The sequence below is a fragment of the Barbus barbus genome (assembly GCF_936440315.1).
Source record: "Barbus barbus genome assembly, chromosome: 19".
In the NCBI taxonomy this organism is placed as follows: Eukaryota; Metazoa; Chordata; class Actinopteri; order Cypriniformes; family Cyprinidae; genus Barbus; species Barbus barbus.
Window position 1 is genome coordinate 21,654,613 of NC_136747.1, and position 20,987 is coordinate 21,675,599.

General features: G+C 37.3%; 3 protein-coding genes across 4 annotated transcripts; 2 read left to right on the forward strand and 1 right to left on the reverse strand.

Annotated features, from left to right (window-relative positions):
- Positions 1–148: 148 nt before the first annotated feature.
- Positions 149–1,315, forward strand: il11b (interleukin 11b; the record flags this gene model as incomplete). The annotated part of the gene is made up of 4 exons (XM_079442592.1): positions 149–280; positions 403–483; positions 780–938; positions 1,157–1,315. 4 exons carry the CDS (start codon positions 149–151, stop codon positions 1,313–1,315), a joined length of 531 nt encoding a protein of 176 aa, XP_079298718.1.
- Positions 1,316–3,405: 2,090 nt separating this feature from the next.
- Positions 3,406–9,522, forward strand: LOC306884792 (serine/threonine-protein kinase SBK1). The gene is made up of 4 exons (XM_079440984.1): positions 3,406–3,580; positions 5,306–5,450; positions 5,603–5,805; positions 7,580–9,522. Exons 1-4 carry the CDS (start codon positions 3,575–3,577, stop codon positions 8,246–8,248), a joined length of 1,023 nt encoding a protein of 340 aa, XP_079297110.1. The 5' UTR covers positions 3,406–3,574; the 3' UTR covers positions 8,249–9,522.
- Positions 9,523–14,024: 4,502 nt separating this feature from the next.
- necap1 (NECAP endocytosis associated 1) lies at positions 14,025–20,039 on the reverse strand. Of its 2 annotated transcripts, XR_013785482.1 has the most exons (9): positions 19,674–19,999; positions 17,595–17,695; positions 17,388–17,492; positions 17,177–17,258; positions 16,633–16,738; positions 16,302–16,440; positions 15,999–16,110; positions 15,381–15,474; positions 14,495–15,203 (listed from the first exon to the last, which is right to left on the reverse strand). XR_013785482.1 is itself a non-coding variant. In XM_079440993.1 (8 exons), the coding sequence occupies exons 1-8, from the start codon at positions 19,766–19,768 to the stop codon at positions 15,143–15,145; spliced, it is 783 nt and encodes a 260-aa protein (XP_079297119.1). In that variant the 5' UTR covers positions 19,769–20,039; the 3' UTR covers positions 14,025–15,142. The 2 variants fall into 2 exon arrangements, 1 of the variants encoding a protein (XP_079297119.1); XM_079440993.1 differs by lacking the exon at positions 15,999–16,110 and having other exon boundaries at positions 14,025–15,203; positions 19,674–20,039.
- Between the last annotated feature and the right edge of the window lie 948 nt (positions 20,040–20,987).

The following is a 20,987-nucleotide window of genomic DNA, read 5'->3' on the forward strand; positions in this document are numbered from 1 at the left end:
CAAGTTTTTATAGAGTAAAACAGCTGTTTGGCATACACACTGAAACACTTGTGACTCAGAGCAGCTGTTCCAATGACATTAATAAGAAATTCAACTTGTTTTTATGCTGACAGTGTCACCTGACTCCACCGTTCCCCTCATCGTCATGATGACTTGCGTTGAGCTCTTCGCCTTCATCACAGCCCGTCCTGCTAATATACCGCAAGGAAAAAATGGTCTGGAGATGCTGTATCAAAGTATGAATATGCTGCAGAAAACAGTATCTCAAGAAAGGCGTGGGGTAAGTACCAGTAAATGGTTTTCTAATTCATTTTAGGAATAAATGTCCCATTCAGAATAACACATTTACATTTAGCTCCATAAGCTTATTGTTTGTCTAATAAAATCCTTGACATTTTTCAGGATAAGATTAAAGACTTTGAGCAATCACTCACATCCCTGCCCTCGCCGAACTACAGAACAGCAGACCTGAAAACAGTCAAGGTAGAACATCCACATCTCTGCCTGTTTTTCTTTTTCATGTCTATGTTTCAAGCATCTAGACTTTCTTTTTGACAATATTTTTATGACTAAGATCCCAAATTTACACCAGGCTGTTTCACTGATAACCCCAAAATAAAGTCGATCTTCTCCAAACCAAAAGGCCAGACTGGAACAAAAATGCAAAGCAAATTATACAAGTGCCACAAGTTTGCTAAGATAGAACAATGAAATAAAGATAGATAGATTAAAAATCGAATGTGTATCGTGTGTAACCTCTGGATCCTTCTGACCCACAGCTGAGCAGTACATTAGGACAGCTGTATTCTGGTCTTAAATCCTTCAAGTTCCATCTTGACTGGATCCAGCAAAATCAAGAAGAAATGGGGGGTGATTATTCTAAGACACAGAAACTCGCTCATCGTATCCAAGTCATCAGCCAAATGGTGCTCATACAGGTAAGGACCATTGAACCCAACTACAGGAGGAAATCAAACAATATTTATATATCTTAAAAGCTGTTCAAATGGATGTAACAGATTTGTCAAGATACTTTGTAAATAGATGGGAACGCATGAGACAGAAAAAAATATTTTTAAAATATGCTGCCTGAGAGACAACAAAAATGAAATGGGTAAGAATTTGTTTAACAGAAATCTTCTAAACCTTCTTACAGATTGGGACGACACCCTCTGAGCTGGTCTACCCTTCCCTGTCACCTTTGAACACAGCTTGGGACGTGTACCAGGCCAATGTGGAGATCATTGACAAACTGTACTTCTTTTGCCTCTGGTACACTAGAGCACTGGGAGAACTGAAACACAGACAACAGTGATCAACACCGTCATATGACACCAGTAGCCCTCAGCTCATCTCCATGATGCCTGACTTGCCTTAATGTTTGATAGGATGGAATGAATGTTCCAGCCTTTGTAAGTCATCCTCCATTTTGACAGTGTTCTCCAGTTAACGTTTAATTATTGATTAAGTTATGTATTTAATATTTATTGAACAATTATTTGTTTACAATGAAGGATGTTTTATATAGTGAATGAGAAAATAGCACTTTATAAAAATATTATTAGTGAGTTTGTATGCAAAATTCAACTGCAGGCAGTTGCTAATAATGACGCTTAGAAACCTTTGACTGTGGTTAATGCGATATATATTTAAATGCAGTCCAGGGCCGGCACTATTTTAGCCTATTTATTTATTTATTTTTTAGTTAGTCATTTCGCCAATAAGTCCTGAATCAACATCCTTGTTGAACAACAAAACTGAATAACTCAAATTTTATAGTTAGACTTTACGGTTAGCACTTAAACAACATGATGGTTAATGCAACTTATAAACATGAAATATTTAACTTTTAAATATAACTATTTTTTAAACATGAAATATCAGTTTGAGAATCATTCTGACAGTACACTTATAATAAGACGAATGGCTTCTGTTTCTTCGCTCTCCACTGTTTTACGTGTTTATTATGGTAAGCGGGTACGAAATTCTGTGAAAAAAGCGGATTGCTTTACGGCAGCAACAAATGCACTCACTGCCTTCAGATCGTATTTATTCCTTGTGATTGTGTTTAGTCTAAATTAAATGTGCCACCATATTGCAGAAATGCACTGAAAACAAGCAAAAGGAGGCCTTACTTTACTTGAAAAGAACTTTGACATTGTTCATGATGGATTCATCAGACTACATGTAGACAGGAAAACAGATTTGCAAATATATACAGCGCATGTTTGAAGAACTTTAGTGGCGTTAATATCTGAGAATTAATTGGTAAAATCTTTCAGGTGAAGGGAACAAACACCCAAATTTACTCTCATTTACCTTTAGCCTAGTGAGATGGATGTGCTTTAGTAGTGTCCTGAATGTTGTTTATTTTTCATACTTTTTTATACATATCTATATATTTATTTATACTTTTTTATTATTTATTTGTTTTGTCATTTTTCTTTCAATAAAATGATTTTACATCAAACATTTCACAGCTTTTTTTCACTTGTTGAACTGCGTCAGCAACAACTGAACCTTTAATAAACAATCCAACCGTCATCACATCATTTTTGATGTTCTGTAATGGGTTATATCTGGATTTTAATATTTGTTCCTAAAATAAACTTGTGAGTCTTATTTGTAGGTTTGTAAATCATTTCCCTGCCCCGTCTGGCTGAGCAATTTCACAGATAGTTGAGCTAAACTAGATCCAGACAGTCAAAAATCACCAATACTAGTGTAATGAGCCATGAATGTCAAAATCTTTGTCATGATGACTAATACCAAAACTCTGCAGAACATGGAATAGGATATGGATAAAGGATATGTCATATGACTGTTTGTGAGAGTGTTTAAAAAGCTGAAAAGTCAGGACTTGGCACGTCCTGCAGAAAGAGAGATCTGCGGTATAAGCGTTTTGTGTACCGCTCTAACACAGCTGTTGGATTTGTCATGCTCACTAAGAAAGAAATCGATCATGCTGGCTAGCATCATAATACATTTGTCAATCTGTCAATCGATTTCCACGGTATGCTGATTGATCAAATCAACTGCAATTAAATCTGATATTATGTTTGTTTTAAACGAGGGGTTTTGGTTAATTACGCTAAATTTATATATTACATTAACAGCCCAAATGAGACACAAAATGCGTTTGATAAAGATAGAAGGTAAAAAATGTGTGAGAGAAGAACCGAGAAAAGGCTGGGGGGTTATAATGACAAATTGCCTGTACAAACCCTACAGAACACACTGTCAGCAATGAATACCGTAACATTCAAAAGGAGGGGTAATGGCAACCAGACCATGTGAGTGGGCATACTGGAGAATTTGGATAGAGAGCGAGCGAGAAAGAACGAGAGAGGGGGAGTACAGAGAGTATTGAACTGTATAAAGCAGAGGACAGATTCAGTAGCAATCAGGATATGTACTCAGAAGCAAAAGAATCTGTTACCTGTAAGTTGATTTATGACTGGTTGACCTGCTGTTGCCCATTTGACCTGCAGCTTTCAGTGCCCAGTTTATGGACAGACTGACCTATAGAGAACTGCACTTGTAAATTTACTTTCAGCCTTCAACAACAGCAAACATGACAGTAAGTCTTTTCATTTCTTTCAAAAGGTCTCTTCTATATGGATCGCACACAAATTGTAAAATATTTTATATAGCATGTAATGTAATTTAAAATAAGACATAGGCTTACGCCATTGGCCATATTATGTACACAGAAGTTTAGTAAGATTATTCAGTGTTTCAGGAAGAAGTATCCTACGCTCACCAAGGAATATTTAATCAACAATACAGTAAAAATGTTAGATTATGAAATATTATAATGCTTTGCCTAGTCATATATTTTGTTATTTTTTGAGATGTTCTTAAGAGTAAAAAAGGTAATTGTGAGAAATAATAAAAAAAAGAAATAGTCACTGCGAAATATAAAAGCACAATTATATGGACTATATAATTATCTTGCACTATATATATATATAAACTCAATACATATACACATATCTGCACAGTTTTGTTTTATTTAACTGGTTTGCACTCCATCTGCCATGTGCCTTATGCCAGTTGATCTATCTCTTTCTTTATTTTTCTACAATGTCCTCATCTGTATAGTTGTATGTACATATGTTTAAACTGTATTTATCTGTATTTGAACGTCTACTGTCAGTGTCTTAAATGTTAACTGTATGCACCAAGGGTCTGAGAGTAATGCAATTTCAATTCTCTGTATGTATGTGCCGTACATGTGGAAGAATTGACAATAAAGCAGACTTGACTAGATATGAAAAAAGGTCACAATTAAGAGAAACAGTTGCAGTTACAAGATATAAAACACATTGGGCATGTGTATATATAGTCATATTTAGTTATAGAAGAGCTTAAAGTAAGCTTTTATGAAGTTTATCAACACAAACTTTATAAGGTGCAAAACACAAGGTCAGACTACATTTGTAACTAATTAATTATTACCTTTTACATATAGCACATACCTGAAAGGGTTTTTAGAACATGTTATGTAATTCAGCGATTTATTTACAACATTCACAACTAATCCTGAAGAATTTACATGTGCTGCCCAAATCGCTGTTCTTGACAAGGGGTTAACCACTCACAACTTCTGGTGAGCTGTCTGTCCTCACACAACTGATGCCCAACAGGTGCACCTTATCCCTCTTATGCAACACTGTCCCCCATCATCCTGAACTGCTGCTTTAATGAAGAGTTTAACCTTTCTGCTTTTGGGACACCAAAGCATACACAGACTAAAAAAAATTCTGAAAACTGCATCCAGTTCAAATACATATATGTATATAATACAAATGTACATAAAAATGTATGATATTTGATCATCCAACATGAATGAATAAATGTTGATCAGTTACCAATACTATTACTGAACAGAACACTTAATCCTATGAAGCTCAGCTGAATGGCACAGCTGTCTGGGGACAGTTAAGATGTGTTGACAGAATAGCCAATCCTCAGAACTGAGGCCCAAATCACCCTTTTGCTGTAGCAACCTTATAATAGTATGCAGTGACAGATCCCAGCAGTATATCTTTGATCCAGCCAGATCCTGTTTACTTTCAACATGATATTTTTGTGGTATTTGACAGCTAGTGAAACTTTGTTTGACATGCCCCAAAAAGGAATCTATGCCAAATAAGATTTTTTGCATCTAATAACCTCTTATTTAGTGTCTTTGAAGCAAAGTGGAAAATGAGGCATGCAAATTCTCCCTCAAATTACATTAGCTATTGAATGTTTGGCACGTCCATCTGCAAACCTGACATTCTAGTTTTGCTTCTTACAGACTGCCACAAGACTTCTGGATGAGCTCTGTCACTTAACGGCTCAGTCTCTAGAATCACTGGAGCCTTTAGATCACTTCCAAGTTATTAAACTTCTTGGAGAGGGTTCATATGGAAAAGTCAAATTAGCAGTGCACAAGAAGAGAGGTAAGTTATGTTGCTTTGTCTTTCTCTCATCTAATCTTATCCATGCGGTTTCGCAATTCTGGGAATTGTGCAAGATTACTGCGTACTACTTCCTTCTTCCTTTCCCTTTGACAATATCTCCATTATTCCTCCAAATTTTGCATGGAATCTAGGAACTCCAATGGCCCTTAAATTCTTTCTGCGAGACGACACATCTCTACTGTCATTTCTGAGGGAATATAACCTGTCTTTGGCCTTCTGCACCCACCCCTCACTTACCTCAGCTTTAGGCATCGCATTCTCCACTCCTACTCACTATGTGTTCGCCCAGCAACCTTGCCTTTATGGTGACCTCTATGATGTCATCGTTCCTGAGGTTGGTAAAAGTTTCATGCCTCTTAATGACGACTGCTTCTGGAGAACCAATTTCCTGCAAAGTTTAGCTTCAGTCTGTCCCAATACAGTACACTTACATGTTTCCAGTAATACTGTAGACCTTGATTAGCTGGATCAGGCATGTTTAATTGGGATCAAAGCTAAACTCTGCAGGACAGTGGCCCTCCACAAGCAGGATTACACACCCCAGGTTTGAATCAGTGGTTTCTGAGCCTGTACCCCCAATATTGCACATTTTTAATGTCTCCTTAAACAAATACAACCGATTCAACTCATTAGATCATTAGTAGAGATTCCAAGAGTTACGATTGTTGTGTTAGATCAGAGGTAGGCAAGTTCGGTCCTAGAGAGCTGCTGTATAGGCTCACCTGCCTATAGGCCAGGGGTTCTCAACTCTGGCCCTCAAGGTCCACTTTCCTGCAGCGTTTAGCTCCAACCTTGATCAAACTTACCTGCGTGTAACTTTCTAATGATCCTGAAGACATTGATTAGCTTGTTCAGGTGTGTTTGATTAAGGTTGGAGCTAAACTCTGCAGGAAAAGTGGACCTCAAGTGCCAGAGTTGAAAACCGCAGCTAATGGCTGCATCCGAAAACTTAGGCAGCTGACTTGTTGCCTCACTGCCCGACCAGGCAATGATTTGCAGGCAGCGTTTGCGCACGAAGGCACCTCACAAAACTGATTTTGGACAGACTTCTGAGGCAACGTAACAGTTTAATGGTCTACAGCAAAATATAGAGAGCTTTGGTGATAACTAAGTGAATATGTAATTACTGCAATAGTAATTTGTCGCTAGAAATGACAAGTGGAAAACGTTTAACAAAAACGTACATTTACACACACACACTGACCGCAACTCTCAGACACCATCTTTATTTTTTATCTTAACTGTCACAGAATGGAATGCACAGGGTTGTGGGATATCAAAGGCAGCGAAGGATACATCTATGCTGCCTTCAAAAATCGGCCAGATGAAGGCATCTCAGGAGACAGGAACTGAAGCTAACATTGAATTCGGACATGCCTTAATGCCTTCCTACCTTGGAATGTGTCCTCTGAAGGCAGCATTTTTCAGTTTTTGGATGCAGCCATAGGCTCTCTAGGACCAAACTTGCCTAACCGTGTTAGATTATGGAAACATCCAAAATGCGTACTATTGGGTACCAGGGTTGGGATAAAGTGACCAGACGTGCCCCTTTCCAAGGAATGCGTTCGGCACAGGATTTCTAAATTGCCTAAAATAACCAGCAGTTGGTTGTTTGCGCTGCGCCAATTGATCGCTGTATGACATCAAAGTACCAAAGTACTTTGATGTAATACAACAATCAATCAGAGGAGCACAAACAACCAACATCTGGTTATTTTAGGCAATTTAGAAATCCTGTGCTGAATGCATCCCCGGGAAGTGGAACATCTGGTCACCTTAGGTTGGGAATCACTGGTTTAACTCAAATTAACAATGAAATAACATAAAACTGTATTGTAAATAATAGGTACAATAGCTGTTTTGCAGTGACAGGTTGATGCAAGCTCAGTGAATTGATTAGTGCTTAAATCAGGTTTGTCCAGTCCTGATCCTGGAGGGCCACAATCCTGCAGAGTTAAGTCCTAATAAAACACCTCAACCAGCTGAACAAAGTCTTTAGAATTACTAGAAACTTTCAGACAAGTGTGTTGGGGCAGGTTGGTGCTTAACTCAGGCACTCCAGGAGCAGGACTGGACACCCCTGGCCTAAACTGATTTCTTCATCGCAGGTTGGTCTGGTAGAGATCCGTGCCCAGGGAGTGGCTTCCCAGATCAGTGGTGCCCTCTCTCACCTCCATTCCCTTGGCTTTGTCCATCGTGATGTCAAGCCAGAAAACATCTTCCTATGTGACCGTGAGTGTCGTTGGGTTAAACTTGGTGATTTTGGCATGGTGAAGGCTAAAGGCACCAGGCTACCATGCGTGTGGTACAGCTCCCCTTACTGCACGCCTGAGGCTGAGATGGCAAGGAAGAACGAAGAGAACCATTCGGGCCACTTGGGGGTGGACAACAATGGGAACAAGCAAAAGGGGGACTCTGGAAAGACTCACAAGATGTTGGTGTCTGTGGATCCCAGTACAGACAGCTGGGCATTAGGCATTCTAATCTATGCCATGCTCATTGGGAGCCTTCCATGGTCCGAGACCGTTTCAGACAACACTGCATATAAAAGCTATCTACAATGGACCAATTGGGAAGGTTCAGCATCACAAGAGAGAGGGTTAGATCAGCCTAAAATCTTTCACCAGATGGCACCACAGTTTGTGGCATTCACGCCTCTTGCAGCCTGTCTTCTTAGGTCCCTGCTCCACCCACAGTTCAGGCTTCGTAGCAGGCCAGATGAGGTGGAAAGATATCTGGGCGGAGCCTGGCTATTGGACAAGGGTGTCAGTGGGTGATGCATCAAAAGAAAGGCAGGACTGAGATCAGAAGTTTGTTGTCATCTGGTCATTCACTCCATGGTGGGAACAATGGTCATCACCTTTTAGAAGTAGTTGTGATGGTAGCTTTAATCATAAGCCTGCTGTGTATCCTATACGCATTATTAAGTGAGTTTGTTTTCCCAACTGACCACTATAGAACTTAGCTGTAAACACTAAGGGCCATAACATGAGGCAAATTAACATGAGAGCGCAATCCCATAAAGTGCAGATTGGAGCAGAAGGTTCTGCGGTTGATCTACTGACAATGCCATTTGTGTTAGTAGATGCTCTCTGAGCAAATTAGCAGAGTAGAGCAAATTAGCGTCTGGTTTAAGACATGCTTTTTGGACGTTAAATTATGGCACAAAGACCAGTACTTGACGAGAGCCATCCTTAGTAAATTGTTTTGGGAGATTCATTTAAATACTCTCATTTCATAAATGTTGCGCCTAAATGGGAAACTCCTACAAATGCAATAAGGTCAGTTGCAAGAAAATAACTGTCTACTGCATGTCTTTAGTAAATCCGGAACATAGCATTTTAATGGCAAAAGAGGGTGGGCGCTGGTGCAAGCTGTTAGTAAATTTGGCCCTAAAGGTTTAAGAATAGCTCAGAAGAGTTATTAAGTGTAATATAATTGAAATGGGGTACAAAAATTGTTTCTGAAAACTTGAGCCTCCATCCACAGTCCAGCAACATTACTACACTTTAAACAATGTGCGTCCTACAAAGATCAGTGTAACTCTATATCATGAAATTCATACCAAGAATATTAGAGTTACAGCTAAAGATCTGCAGGCATCTTAATATTATCTGTGTTTATAAGTGTAAATAAATAATGCTGCCATCTCCACTTTCCAAAGTCCAAATGGACTTCTTGAAAAATGGGGGGGGGGACTTGATTTTGTTCATCTGGAATTGGTTGGATGGTTGTTTGCTAATTGCTGCAATCTCAAGTGAGTGACAGGTTGTTGGATAGGATATATTACTGCTTTAGTGCTGGTGCACAAATCAGAGAAAAGATGTCGTTGTGAGAGCAATTTGTTGTTTTTGATTAAAGATTACAAGGGCACATTTATAATAAATGTTACAATATTTTATGTGGACCTCCCACATGAATAATAAAGCAGGATTTCACATCTGGAGGATCCTGATCTCCTAGGTGTCCATGCTGGAAATGCAGGAAACTTGTGATAGAAATTATAGAAGTGTCAATGTCAAACTGAACAAAATAAAGGATTCAAAATTTCAAACTTTGGTCTGGTCTAACATACAAAAATTAATCATTAGACATCCATTTTCACCAACATTTTGAACTGTAACTATTAGTTTATATACATGTTTTTATATTTGCTTAACGTCATAAAGTTTGGAATGTTCACGCCTGTCTTAAAATCATATTTATGCTTTTAACAACCAACAGTATGCTCATGAAATATCATCTTCACGTGGAGCACTTGAGAGCGTAAGAGTAAGGAGCACATCTCTCAAGTTTCAGCAGAAGACATGCAGACACATACAAACACTCAGACACTATGTGTCCTAGATTTAAAAATAACACCCAGACCATTAATAAAACTCTTTCAGCCATCATCACCTCTGTCAGATGCACACTTGAAATTGCATACACATGCATGGGCAAACACACACAGTCTTCACCGATCTTTAAGTGTCTCGCACTTCTGCATTCAAACCTGTCCCTCCATTCATCACACACTGTACACAGATACACACACACAAAGTGTGAAGTTACATGTAATGGATAGATCTTTGGCTTAGGTTCAGACTCCTTCAAATGATCCATGAAAACATAACATTGTAAATTATGGAGTAAATAAGGCAACCATATTTGCTAAATACATAGAATTAAAATAATTGTGCATAAATTTGCATAAAGTCTGGAATATCAAATAAGAAAAAATATACCATAAACGAATGAAGACCACCTGACTGACCTGACCTAAAAAAAAAATGAAACATTTAAAATGGCAAATATTTGCTCAAGAAACTGAATTAATACAGTCTAGGCTGCTAAATTAAGACATCAAAAAACACTAGTGTCAGATTTTGCCCTTTCAATCTGAAGTTATTTAGGCACCTCGTTAAGAGATTAACAGCTGAAATAGCTCATTACATTAAGGGAGAAGATCCACGAAGATCATTTGACAGCCTTACGAAGTATTCCAGCCGCTGTCTATATGACCTTTCATTTGATATACTACATTAAAACACATTTATGTGTAATTATGCAAGTGTTAAAGTATGCTGTCATCTTGCATATGTTAATTTCTAAGTAAATGTGCATGAGAGAAATATCTGTCTATAAATTTGATGAATTTATAGCACTGGAATGCCAGAAATACCAACTTTTTGTTCGTAAAGTTTCTTCCTTAAAGGAAATGTTCAGAAAATAAACCTCCTGAAGCTGCTGCAAGCCTCATATTGTGGAAGAGCCTATGAAATTCCATTGGCTGAGACAACTTTAACTTTAGAGGAAATATTTAAGACTGATTAGCCCATGTATTTTAAAATTGCATACAAAATTTACATTCATTGGATTACAGAGTTTTAACAAACTACTAAATTTAATGTGAAGCATTTTTTTCATATATAAATGAACCAATAATGAGATTGGTGTAATAGTACTAAGAAACCCAATATGTATTAAAAACCCAATAACCAGGTTTATACATTTAACTTTTTTATATATATAAATTAAATATTTTATATCTCATACATTATTTAAATCTTGCACTGTTTTTACAGCTAGCCATATTTAAACCATGTTCATACTTGATTTATGGTAATTCTAAGGAATTTAAATAGATATTCTCTGAAAATGATGTAAATAAAATCTAATAGATGCAAATAATAAACTGTACCATGATTAATTTTTCAGTGCCTTATTAGAAATTATCTGAAAATCGGTTTGCAATGTATTTCACTTTAATCATGAAAATATTAATGATAAAGAAAATATGAAAATATACATTTTTAAATTACACACCACATTCTCTGCATTAATATATGCTTACTTTGCTATACAGTATGCAAAAAGCAGTATGTGAAATTAGAAAAGCAATGAATTCAGAATAGCATACTTCTTTCACTATTTTTGACATACTGTATAAAAGACACTGTATTCAAAAAATAGTATGCCATTTTAGCCAAGATCTTTTGATTCCTGCTAAAACAAGAGATCATGATAGCTCACTACATGTTTGATCAGGCACTGAGGAAGGGAAATTGGCACTGGCTACCCGCAAAATCATTTACAGGCAGGAAGTGTGTCCAATTTGCCAATAAAAGCACCTTTTAAGCCATTGGTCTCAAACTCAATTCCTGGAGGGCCACAGCTCCTGATCCAGCTAATCAAGCTCTTCAGGATCACTAGACACTTCCAAGCAGGTGTGATTTGGAGCTGGTTGGAGCTAAACTCTGCAGAGCTGTGCCCCTCCAGGAATTGAGTTTGAGACCACTGTTTTAAGCAGAACAAATGTGTGAGTGAGAGATCGTGGACTTGATCTTTCTCTATCACTAAGACATGTTGACAGGGTGGTGCCAAATAGCACGTGTTCACTCGTCACTCACACATTCAGACTTCTGAATGAGGACTGATTCAAACTAGCATCAACGAGGGAACAGCTGATCCCCAAACATGCCAAACATTTATTAGCCAAGAACATTCCTTGCAACTTTTCAAAACAAATCTTCACACTGTATCCTAACCTGCCACTACCACAATGAGAGACAGGACATTTTGTTCATCTTTTGGTTTCTATTTCTGCACCATTGCACTGAAGCCCTGGCCATTTGAAAATCCCACTAATCCAAAATCTCACTTCACATACAGTAATTAAACATTAAAAGAAACAGCTTCCCTAATAATTAAAATTCTATCATTGTTGCTCATTCTCATGTTGTTCCAAATTGATGAGAAATTTTGAATAATGTATAGGCCACTCTTTTCCATTTAATGTGTGTAATCTTGCAACGTATTCCAAGTGTTCTAAAGCCATATGATGGTTTCGTATGCAAACCAGACCGAATTGTTAGTCATTATTATTATTTATTAATTACACCAATGTATGATAATCCATACTCACTTATTTCAAAAGGAAATTGAGTACAACCATCTTAATCTGGCGAAAGTGTATATAGCAGTTGAGAAACATTAGATACCTAGTAATTGATAAGTGTCTCCAGTCTTGGAGCACCCATAAATGTGACCCAGGGGGCGTATTACAGAAAGTTTCTTATCTTAAGATATGATGTGTTAAATTAGTTTTTTTGCGCAAATTCGTATTACAGAAGCAAATCTTAACTTGATTTGGGATTCTTATCCTATCTTACAAAACAGTATTTCTAGTTAGGAAATCTTAAATGGCATAATCAAGCTCGACAATCCACTCTCAGGTCTGTTATCAAGCAACCAACACTGCGCGAGCTGCTGATGAGGGAAACAAAAGCTACTTCACTTTGAAAATCGCCTTTTGCAAAAAAACGTAAGGCATTAGTCACTTGCACTACAACCAGTAATGCTCCGGGACAATTTTGTTGGTCTCTATAGTGCTAGTTGCAGTTTCTGTGCTAACTGTAATATGTTGTGCGGCAGTCTGTAATTACCAAAATATAACACATCTTCAGGGTCCTCCAAGAGTCTTTCTTCCATTAAACATCTTCGTTCTTCATTTTCAACTATTAATAAATGTAATACCATTGTCGGACTGCACAGTTGTAAGCGTCTTTTCTGTTAGCTTTCAAATCATTTTGAAGTTAGGACAGCTGTGGGGTTGCCCTAAACTTAAGACAGTTTTTAGGGTTTTTTGTCAAGTTAGGAGGTTTCTGTAATACCTCTTTCCTATCTGTAGTTAAGATTAGATAACGCACTTAGGAAATGCTGTTCTGTAATAGCTTTTGTCCTAAATGTGGTCCTAACTGAAATTACCATGGTTACCAAACAGATAAGATAAGATTTTAAAGTTAGGATCTTTCTGTAATACGCCCGCAATTGGATCTACTGAAGCAGGATCCAATTGCACAGTTAAAAATCTCAAAACCCATTAATAGATGTCCTAGTTCAAAGCTCAAAAGCAATCCAATTAATTATGTGAATCATAACCCACTGAAAAGAGTCAAGGGTACTGGCAAACATTTGTTAAAATTAAAAACTAAGCCAAAGAGAATGATGTTGTGAACAAACTAGCTAGATCACACAGATTAAGGGAACTACAAAGGGTATTAACAGGTCATTACTCACAACAGACAAGTAGCAGGTGTGCAGGTTTTATGAAAACACTCAGCACTAGTGTGACAGAGACGTTTGGTGGCCAAACTGAGAAGTACAGGCTGTGATGGTAGTTCTTGCGCAACCAATCAAAGCAGCTAAGAAAAGTCAGCAAGATGTTATCCAGCTAGATATAGGCTAATGAACGGAAACAGATGTGAGACCCAGCTGCATGGCCTGAGGTCATCTGCTGAAAATCCATCTTAAGCTAGTGACAGTGCTTAGCTGGTAGTTGGTCCAACCCGGCCATTAGAGGACCAGTCACCATGTTCCAAAAGCAACCTTAAACTGGGAACTTATTTGTTGCTGGTCCAAGATGGTCTAGCCCATGACTATTGAGCATCTCAGACTAGCTACCATGGTCCACAGCATTTACCATCTTAAACTGGATTTTGCAGCACAAACTGATAAACACAAATATCAGCTGACATGAGACAGATTAACGAGTATTTGTGGTGATTAAATTTATATTTACTTTCCAAATCTAGTAGTTTTCACAAATTCAGTGGCATTCACCAAGTAAATAAAAAGCCAATCTAGGTCATGAATTTTTCAGTTAGCATTGATTTTCAGTTGTTACTACATTAAGACCATGATATTTATTTCATGACAGGGTGGTCCTGTAGTAAGTGTGGCATTTTGGCGGAACACTATTAATATACTAATAACTTTTTACATTTTGTAAGCGTAACAAAGCAGAAAAATAATCTGTTATACTTTGGGGTCAAGGGGCTTGATATCCAGCAACGGACAAAAAGAGAAATCATTCATTTGATATAGCAAATCCTAATGCAAACTTTATAACAGCAATGTGTTTGCATTTGTTTCCATAAGTTAAGTTACATATATAGACTGCAAGGGCAAATGCTAATATTTTTGAGAATCATATTCCAAAGATTTTATATTATTTAAAATAATCAAATTTGAAGCAATGTGTGTTGTAGCTTGTATATTTTATTTTTGTTTAACACGTAAATGACTCTGTTAGTCAAGTAAATGACAATATGGATATGTAATGAATATCTAGACATAATCCCTTTAATTGAGGGACATAATTTCTCTACATTGTGTCCTTCAGTCAGTATTTTTGAAAATTTATACTGTACAGGTTTTATATATTCTTATGATATACAAGATGTTAAGCTCTTAACATATCCAGGCCTCACTTAAATTCGACACTTTCAAACAAAATCTCTGCCTTTTTTTAAACACTCAAACACAGATTCACTCCTCCAAAACCTAGGAAAAAACATATACAAGTCATGACAACAAAATGGACACATCCAACACCTTGTGGACAAATGTAAAGATACTGAAACAATCTTCGAAACATTACCATAAAGTTTTACATATAACACCCCTGGGATGTTCCTCTCTTTTATACAATCTTATTCATAATTTTATTTGGTTGATTCTAAGAGAATTCCTAATTGCCTATTTCTCGCCTCTGTGCTCTGCTAAGATTAGCAGCATGACATACAGCTTGCCTCTAATTTTCCATAAAATTATGCAGTATCTTTTAATTGCAGTAGTTTTGATGGAGGAATGGGAACAATAATGGAATGAAGGAGGATAAAACTTTTTCAGAACTGGACCCAGTTCCCAGAGGAGGGGTCTTGGCGTGGTGCTGGAGGTGGAACAGAGCTGAAAGAAAGAAAGAAAGAAAGAAAGAAAGAAAGAAAGAAAGAAAGAAAGGAGAACATTTACATATACAGGTAGTGGTCTAAGACCAGTTTAATGAAAATATTTAGTGACCAGTAGTAATATCTGAATACAGGAACTTATTCAACGGTCAAGAATCAAGGTCACAAATCATGTTACCTTGCAGAGCTAGAGAAGTCACCCCACAGGTCAGAGCTAGGGTTTGACCGAACCACAGTATTAGAGTTACTGCTGTCCAGTTCTAATAAACATCCTAAAAGTAGAGGAAGGAAGTGAGGTCAAAAAAAGAATAGAAAAACAAAAGTAGTTTGTAATTAAAATTATGTTTGTATGAATGTATGTGTAAAATTTAGTTGCGTCTGTCTTTATGTGTCTGTGCATTTAGAGCAGGCTGACATATTAAAGGAATAGTTCAACCAAAAATTTAAATTAGTTGAATGTGTCACCCTCAGGACTTCAAAGATATCCTGTAGATAAACTCCTTAATTTATTGGAACAGATTTGTAGAAATTTAGCAATGAAAAAGTCCATCCCCTGTTGTCCTCTCACATCAAAACCCTCTAACATTTTTATTAAGAACTTTTTTCTCTTTTGTAGAAGAATCTGTGCAAATTTCTCTCCTGATTCAAACGAGACTGCTTTATTATTGGAGAAAGCAATGTTATGGATAGAGGAGTCATATTTTAGTCAGAAGTGAAAAACTTTTTAATGATTAATATTTTTTTCTTATAAACACACTGCTAATGTTAATTGATGGACTGGAGTTGTGTGAATTACTTGTGGATTATTGTGATGTTTTTATCTGCTGTTTGGACTCATTCTGACGGCACCCATTCACTGCAGAGGAACCATTGGTGAGCAAATGATATAATGCTGAATTTCTCCATATCTGTTTTGATGAAGAAACAAATTCATCTACAACTCATTAACTGGAGTAAAAGGGTGAACAGTTCCTTTAATAAAAACATTGTCAGATTTTTCTTTACAGAATTAATATATTACATATATCTAATCCATGGCATCAAAGAAAAGAGGATGCTTTAGTTTATACTTAAGCAGTAATGATGTCAAATGATGTACCTGTTTGTGCTCCTCCTGATGGCTGTACTGTGTTGTGATTGGACGAAGGGGGAGGGGCTATCTTTCCTCCTGGAGGTGGAGGGAGGAGACCCAAGCCTCCTGAGCTCTGAGGGCGGGGCTTATCCCTCTTTTTACCTTGCTAAATACACAGAAACATTTCTCTAATTTAACACAAACTCATGTTTATTTATGATATGAGAGCATGACAAATCACTGTATATTTTTATGTAAATTAAGTGATACAAGACTATAAGACCATAATCTCATTAAAAAAAAAAAATCCAATTCCAAAAGCAGTTTTCAGCTGTTTTGCATTTTAGTTTAGCTTTACCCCGATATTCAGTGTGATGGTCTGTCCCTCTTTGAAGCCTAGATCCAGTTTGGGTCCTGAGTCTGAAGCCTGGGAACTTTTGATTTCATTCTCCTGTTTCACCCACCTTACAGAAAAAGAGAAGGAAAGATTAAGGAAACAAATAACTAAAAATACAAACTGTACCGTGCACACAAAACTAAAGGTTCTTTATTGGCATTGATGGTTCCATGAAGAACCCTTAACATTCATAGAAACGTTCCATTCCACAAAAGGTTCTTTATAGTGGAAAAATGTTTTTTCCATTGTTCCATTTTTTCAATTGTTCTTCACATTTCACACTGAACTGTTCACTGAAAGGTTCTTTGGGAAACGAAAAATGGTTCTTCTATGGCATCATTGCAAAAAAAAAAAACTTTTGGAACATTTTTTAAAGAGTGCACATACTAACATTGCTTATTATGTCCCCCCAAAAATTTACTAAAAACATCCATTGGCATCCAAGATGTCACTACAAATACATTTCAAGTCATTAACAATCAGATTAATTTTGATGGAAACTTACTTGAAATGATCCTGCAGGGCAACATTAAAGTCAAAAGCATCACCTCTGTCTCCAAACCCAAGGCCAATGAATGCACTCCGACCTAAAATACAGGCAGCAAGGATAATGCATGTCTAAACTGTAACACAGGAGTGAAGTATAACTTATTTGCAAGACATTCTATTATGGCAGGGTATGTAAAACAAGGTCAGTTTAAAGATAATACACTAACCATTGTCATCCTGTATTCGGAGAACAAAATAGCGACTGGAATCACTGACCGTCTCCACTGCAATGTCAGGGTATTCCTTTACTGGCGCTTGAGCAAACAGCTCACCTGAGGCAATCATAGAAAAAGCACAACTAGGAGCTTCTTTTGCTGCACAGATGTCTCGGAGAATAATCCAATCAAACATTCAGGTCTTTTTTTTTTCCTAACCTGAGATTTTGTCCTCCAATTTGATATAAGCCACCTTGCCCTTTGCTGTAATGCGCATACGGCCTGTCCAGTCAGGAGCGTCGAGCTTCCAGTCAGCCGCCCTGCCATTATCACAGCACAAATGTCATTTCAGGTCCATCAAATTGCATGGTTTTTACAACTCTAGTTATTTTTTTTTATTATTTGTGGAAATATCTTTTGGATGAGTTTAACAACAAAAATAAGACAAATTATTTTGTGGTGTAGTCAAGCACTCGGATACATCAGAGCAATGAGCAGAGGGGGAAAAAGTGATTGTCGCAAAAATAATTTGAATTGGAATATTCATCCTACCTGTTTTCTAAATGTATGTTATTGATCTTATTGTAAATGATTCATGCAAGGTTTCTTTTTTATTCTGACCTTGTAGTTTGAATTAAAAAATCATAACTGGAACGAGACTAAATGGTTTCTATTCCCACTGTCTTCTGGTCATTTTCACCAGAAGACAGACACTGACCAGAAAATGACTGGTAAAAATAACAGGGTTACTACACATTTTTCATTTCAAAATTCTTTACTTTTCCAGACTCAAATTTCCAAACCTCTCGGTAGATTGTCAGATCATATTTAACAAATGGTTCATACAGCATTATTTTCAGCTTTATATTTGGTATATACTACAGTCATCTGTAAATATTTTTATTTTGTTTTTCATTGACACTAAAAATAAAATAAACAAAAAAATGTTTTGCATGCTAACGCATTACAATTTCTAGTTTTATATAACCTATTTCCTTTGTGCATCACTGCCATCTTACTATGAATAAAACGATAGCATGGATGCACATGAATTAACAGAGATGTACCTGCTCAAAATTTAGCTTTTCTTTACGGTAGTACCCCTAATATCAAGGCCTAATTTCCAATTTAACACATCCTCTGTGGCGTTGGAGAAACTATGACACGAAATGGGCTGATGGCATAAAATTTACCAAGTTCAAGGGTCTATAAAAAAAGACTGGTACTGTAAAAAATGTTTAAGATTAACTTTCATTGGGGCAATATGCCGTATATCAAGGCCTTTGGTCTCTTTAATGCATACTCTGTGGCGGCCAAGAAACCCACACCGCGAAATGGGCTGATGGCACAATAGGTGGCTCTGTGTGCATTGTCCTATATGCTAAGTTTTTTTTTTTTTTTGCAAAGATCCTTGAGGCAATGTAATATGGTGCTAAACCCAAAATGCTTATAACCTGTATTTTGTTAAAGTGCACAATAAATTCATTCATTCATTTGAAGATCACTAAAGAATCACTAAACAGCTGCCATGAAAACTCACTTCTTGTACGATAAATTTATTTCCATTATATTCTTAATTTTCTATTATTAAAAAACTAAAGTCAAAAGTCTGGAAACACAAATATTTTTCCATACTTTTCCAAACCCTGTAGGAACCCTGAAATAGCCAGAAGACAGTGGGAACAGAAGACATTTAACACTTTTCGACAGTTTATGGCAAATTCAGCAGTATTATTACAATTTTCAGAACTGTTACAAGCCTTCAAGCTCCTCATGAAGGAATACAAGTGGGATTTCTCCTCTAAAATGTGTGCCAGTGATGTATAACATTCTCTATGGGCAAGAGCTTTTAGGACTAATTATACTCCATATAAACTGGACCACATATACTACCCTGAAAAAGCACATCTCACACCAACACATTAACACAATAACATATTACAAATAAGCAGAATAATATTACAAATTAAATGAGAGATTCTCTATGCATGACAATGATATGAGATAAATCTAAATGTAATTATTCCACACCACTTCCTAATCAGGTTGAGTCGTGAGCTCGCAGTCAAACACACCAAACATCTGACATGACAAGATGTTTTTCTTTCGATCGTGATAAACCAATGACAAAACACTGTCTGTGCGGCATAACATTAATGACGAGAGATAAACGCATTATTTATTATCAAATGTCGCTCGTAATAGCAGCGTGGTGCAGCCACGGCAAACTGGTATTACAAGATTATTTACAGAGCAGACACCAGACAAGGGCTCAGGCCCGCGCATCCTATAATTCACCTGTATCCGCGATTCGACGCCCGCGGCGGGATGCGGTAAACATTTACATCTGGTTTCATGCACAGAATCGACTCGTATTCCACCTCGGACGCCATCTTGAACTGATTTCAATGGATGTGAGAAATATTTCTGTCTTCATCCAATTTGTTATTGCGGGCCAGCCGCTTCTACAGGCACTGGCGCGTCAGTGACGTCAGCGATGCCTCAGACACGAGTTTGAGAATCACGCGTCATCAGATCTGAGGATGTATGGATCGACTCATTGCTATGGAAACCAGGCTCAGTGCGTTAGCAACCATGATGTTGGGATTAGCGGATTTGTCACTGCCTGTTTGTGTCCCCGAAGCCTTTACATTCACAATGTATGCAAAAAAAAAAAAAAAACCCGGCAGGTTTGTTTACCTTTGTAAGGGTAAGCCACGCCCACTCATAAATATTAAACAACCAGCGGATCAGTGCGTTACACGCATTGCAAACCGCCACTCCCATCTCATGAATATTTAGTGGAGGCTTGGGCTGCGTTCGGTTTTTGACAGGTAGCCGTAAACGGAAGCGGAAATTTCCCCTAGGCTCTAGAAAAGCCTTTCATCTTCTCTCTCCTTCATTCTCCCAAAAGGTTGGTATTTTAAAAATATATATGTAAGTTTTTGTATCCATCAGTCAGAAATTCTGTCCTCGAGCTGACGCAAGAAGCGATGCTCTGTGTAAACCCTTAGCTGAGGTGCAGTATATGATCATGCATTATTACCCTGCTTTTTATGGCGAACCAAAATCAGCTTTGTGTAAGGGCACGATCTGTATGATGCGACAGTATCTCAGTTTATTGTAACGTTATATGACAGCGCATTAGTGCTATAATTTCATGTTTGTTATAGTGATTGTCATCATGATGCTTTCAAGCACATATTACCTGAGAGGCGTTTGGTGTCTGCAGCATTAGTAAGATGTCTATCTGCCAAACTGTTAAATAAATCGATCAACATTTGGACCACAGAGCATTTGGCAAATATTCACAGCGCAGGCTGGATTTTCTGCTGAAAATAGCATAAAATCAAGCATTATTTTCATGTCAGGATGATGCTGTTTGAAAAGATGTTGGCTGTTGATGTTGAAATGGCTAACGTTACTCTATAGCTATTACAAATTAAAAATGCTGTTGTAAATACCAGAGGGTAGCATATAAATTAATATATTTGTTGTCAGAACTGTTTCTTCAAAACAGTATTACAGAGTTTGTCCTCGTGTTTATGATTTATAGCCCATAAAGGTACCATAGGGAAAAGCTCATGGACTGAAGTGCCTGTCAGCGATTTG

Coding starts and splice junctions, on each gene's coding strand:
- LOC306884792 (XM_079440984.1), top strand. Junction 5,451..5,602: donor AGCAGTGCACAAGAAGAGAG/GTAAGTTATGTT, acceptor CATGGAATCTAG/GAACTCCAATGGCCCTTAAA. Junction 5,806..7,579: donor ATGATGTCATCGTTCCTGAG/GTTGGTAAAAGT, acceptor TCTTCATCGCAG/GTTGGTCTGGTAGAGATCCG.
- necap1 (XM_079440993.1), bottom strand. CDS start 19,768: ATGGCGTCCGAGGTGGAATACGAGTCGATTCTGTGCATGAAACCAGAT. Junction 16,739..17,176: donor GCCCTGCAGGATCATTTCAA/GTAAGTTTCCAT, acceptor TTTTTCTGTAAG/GTGGGTGAAACAGGAGAATG. Junction 15,475..16,301: donor ATCAGGAGGAGCACAAACAG/GTACATCATTTG, acceptor CTCTACTTTTAG/GATGTTTATTAGAACTGGAC.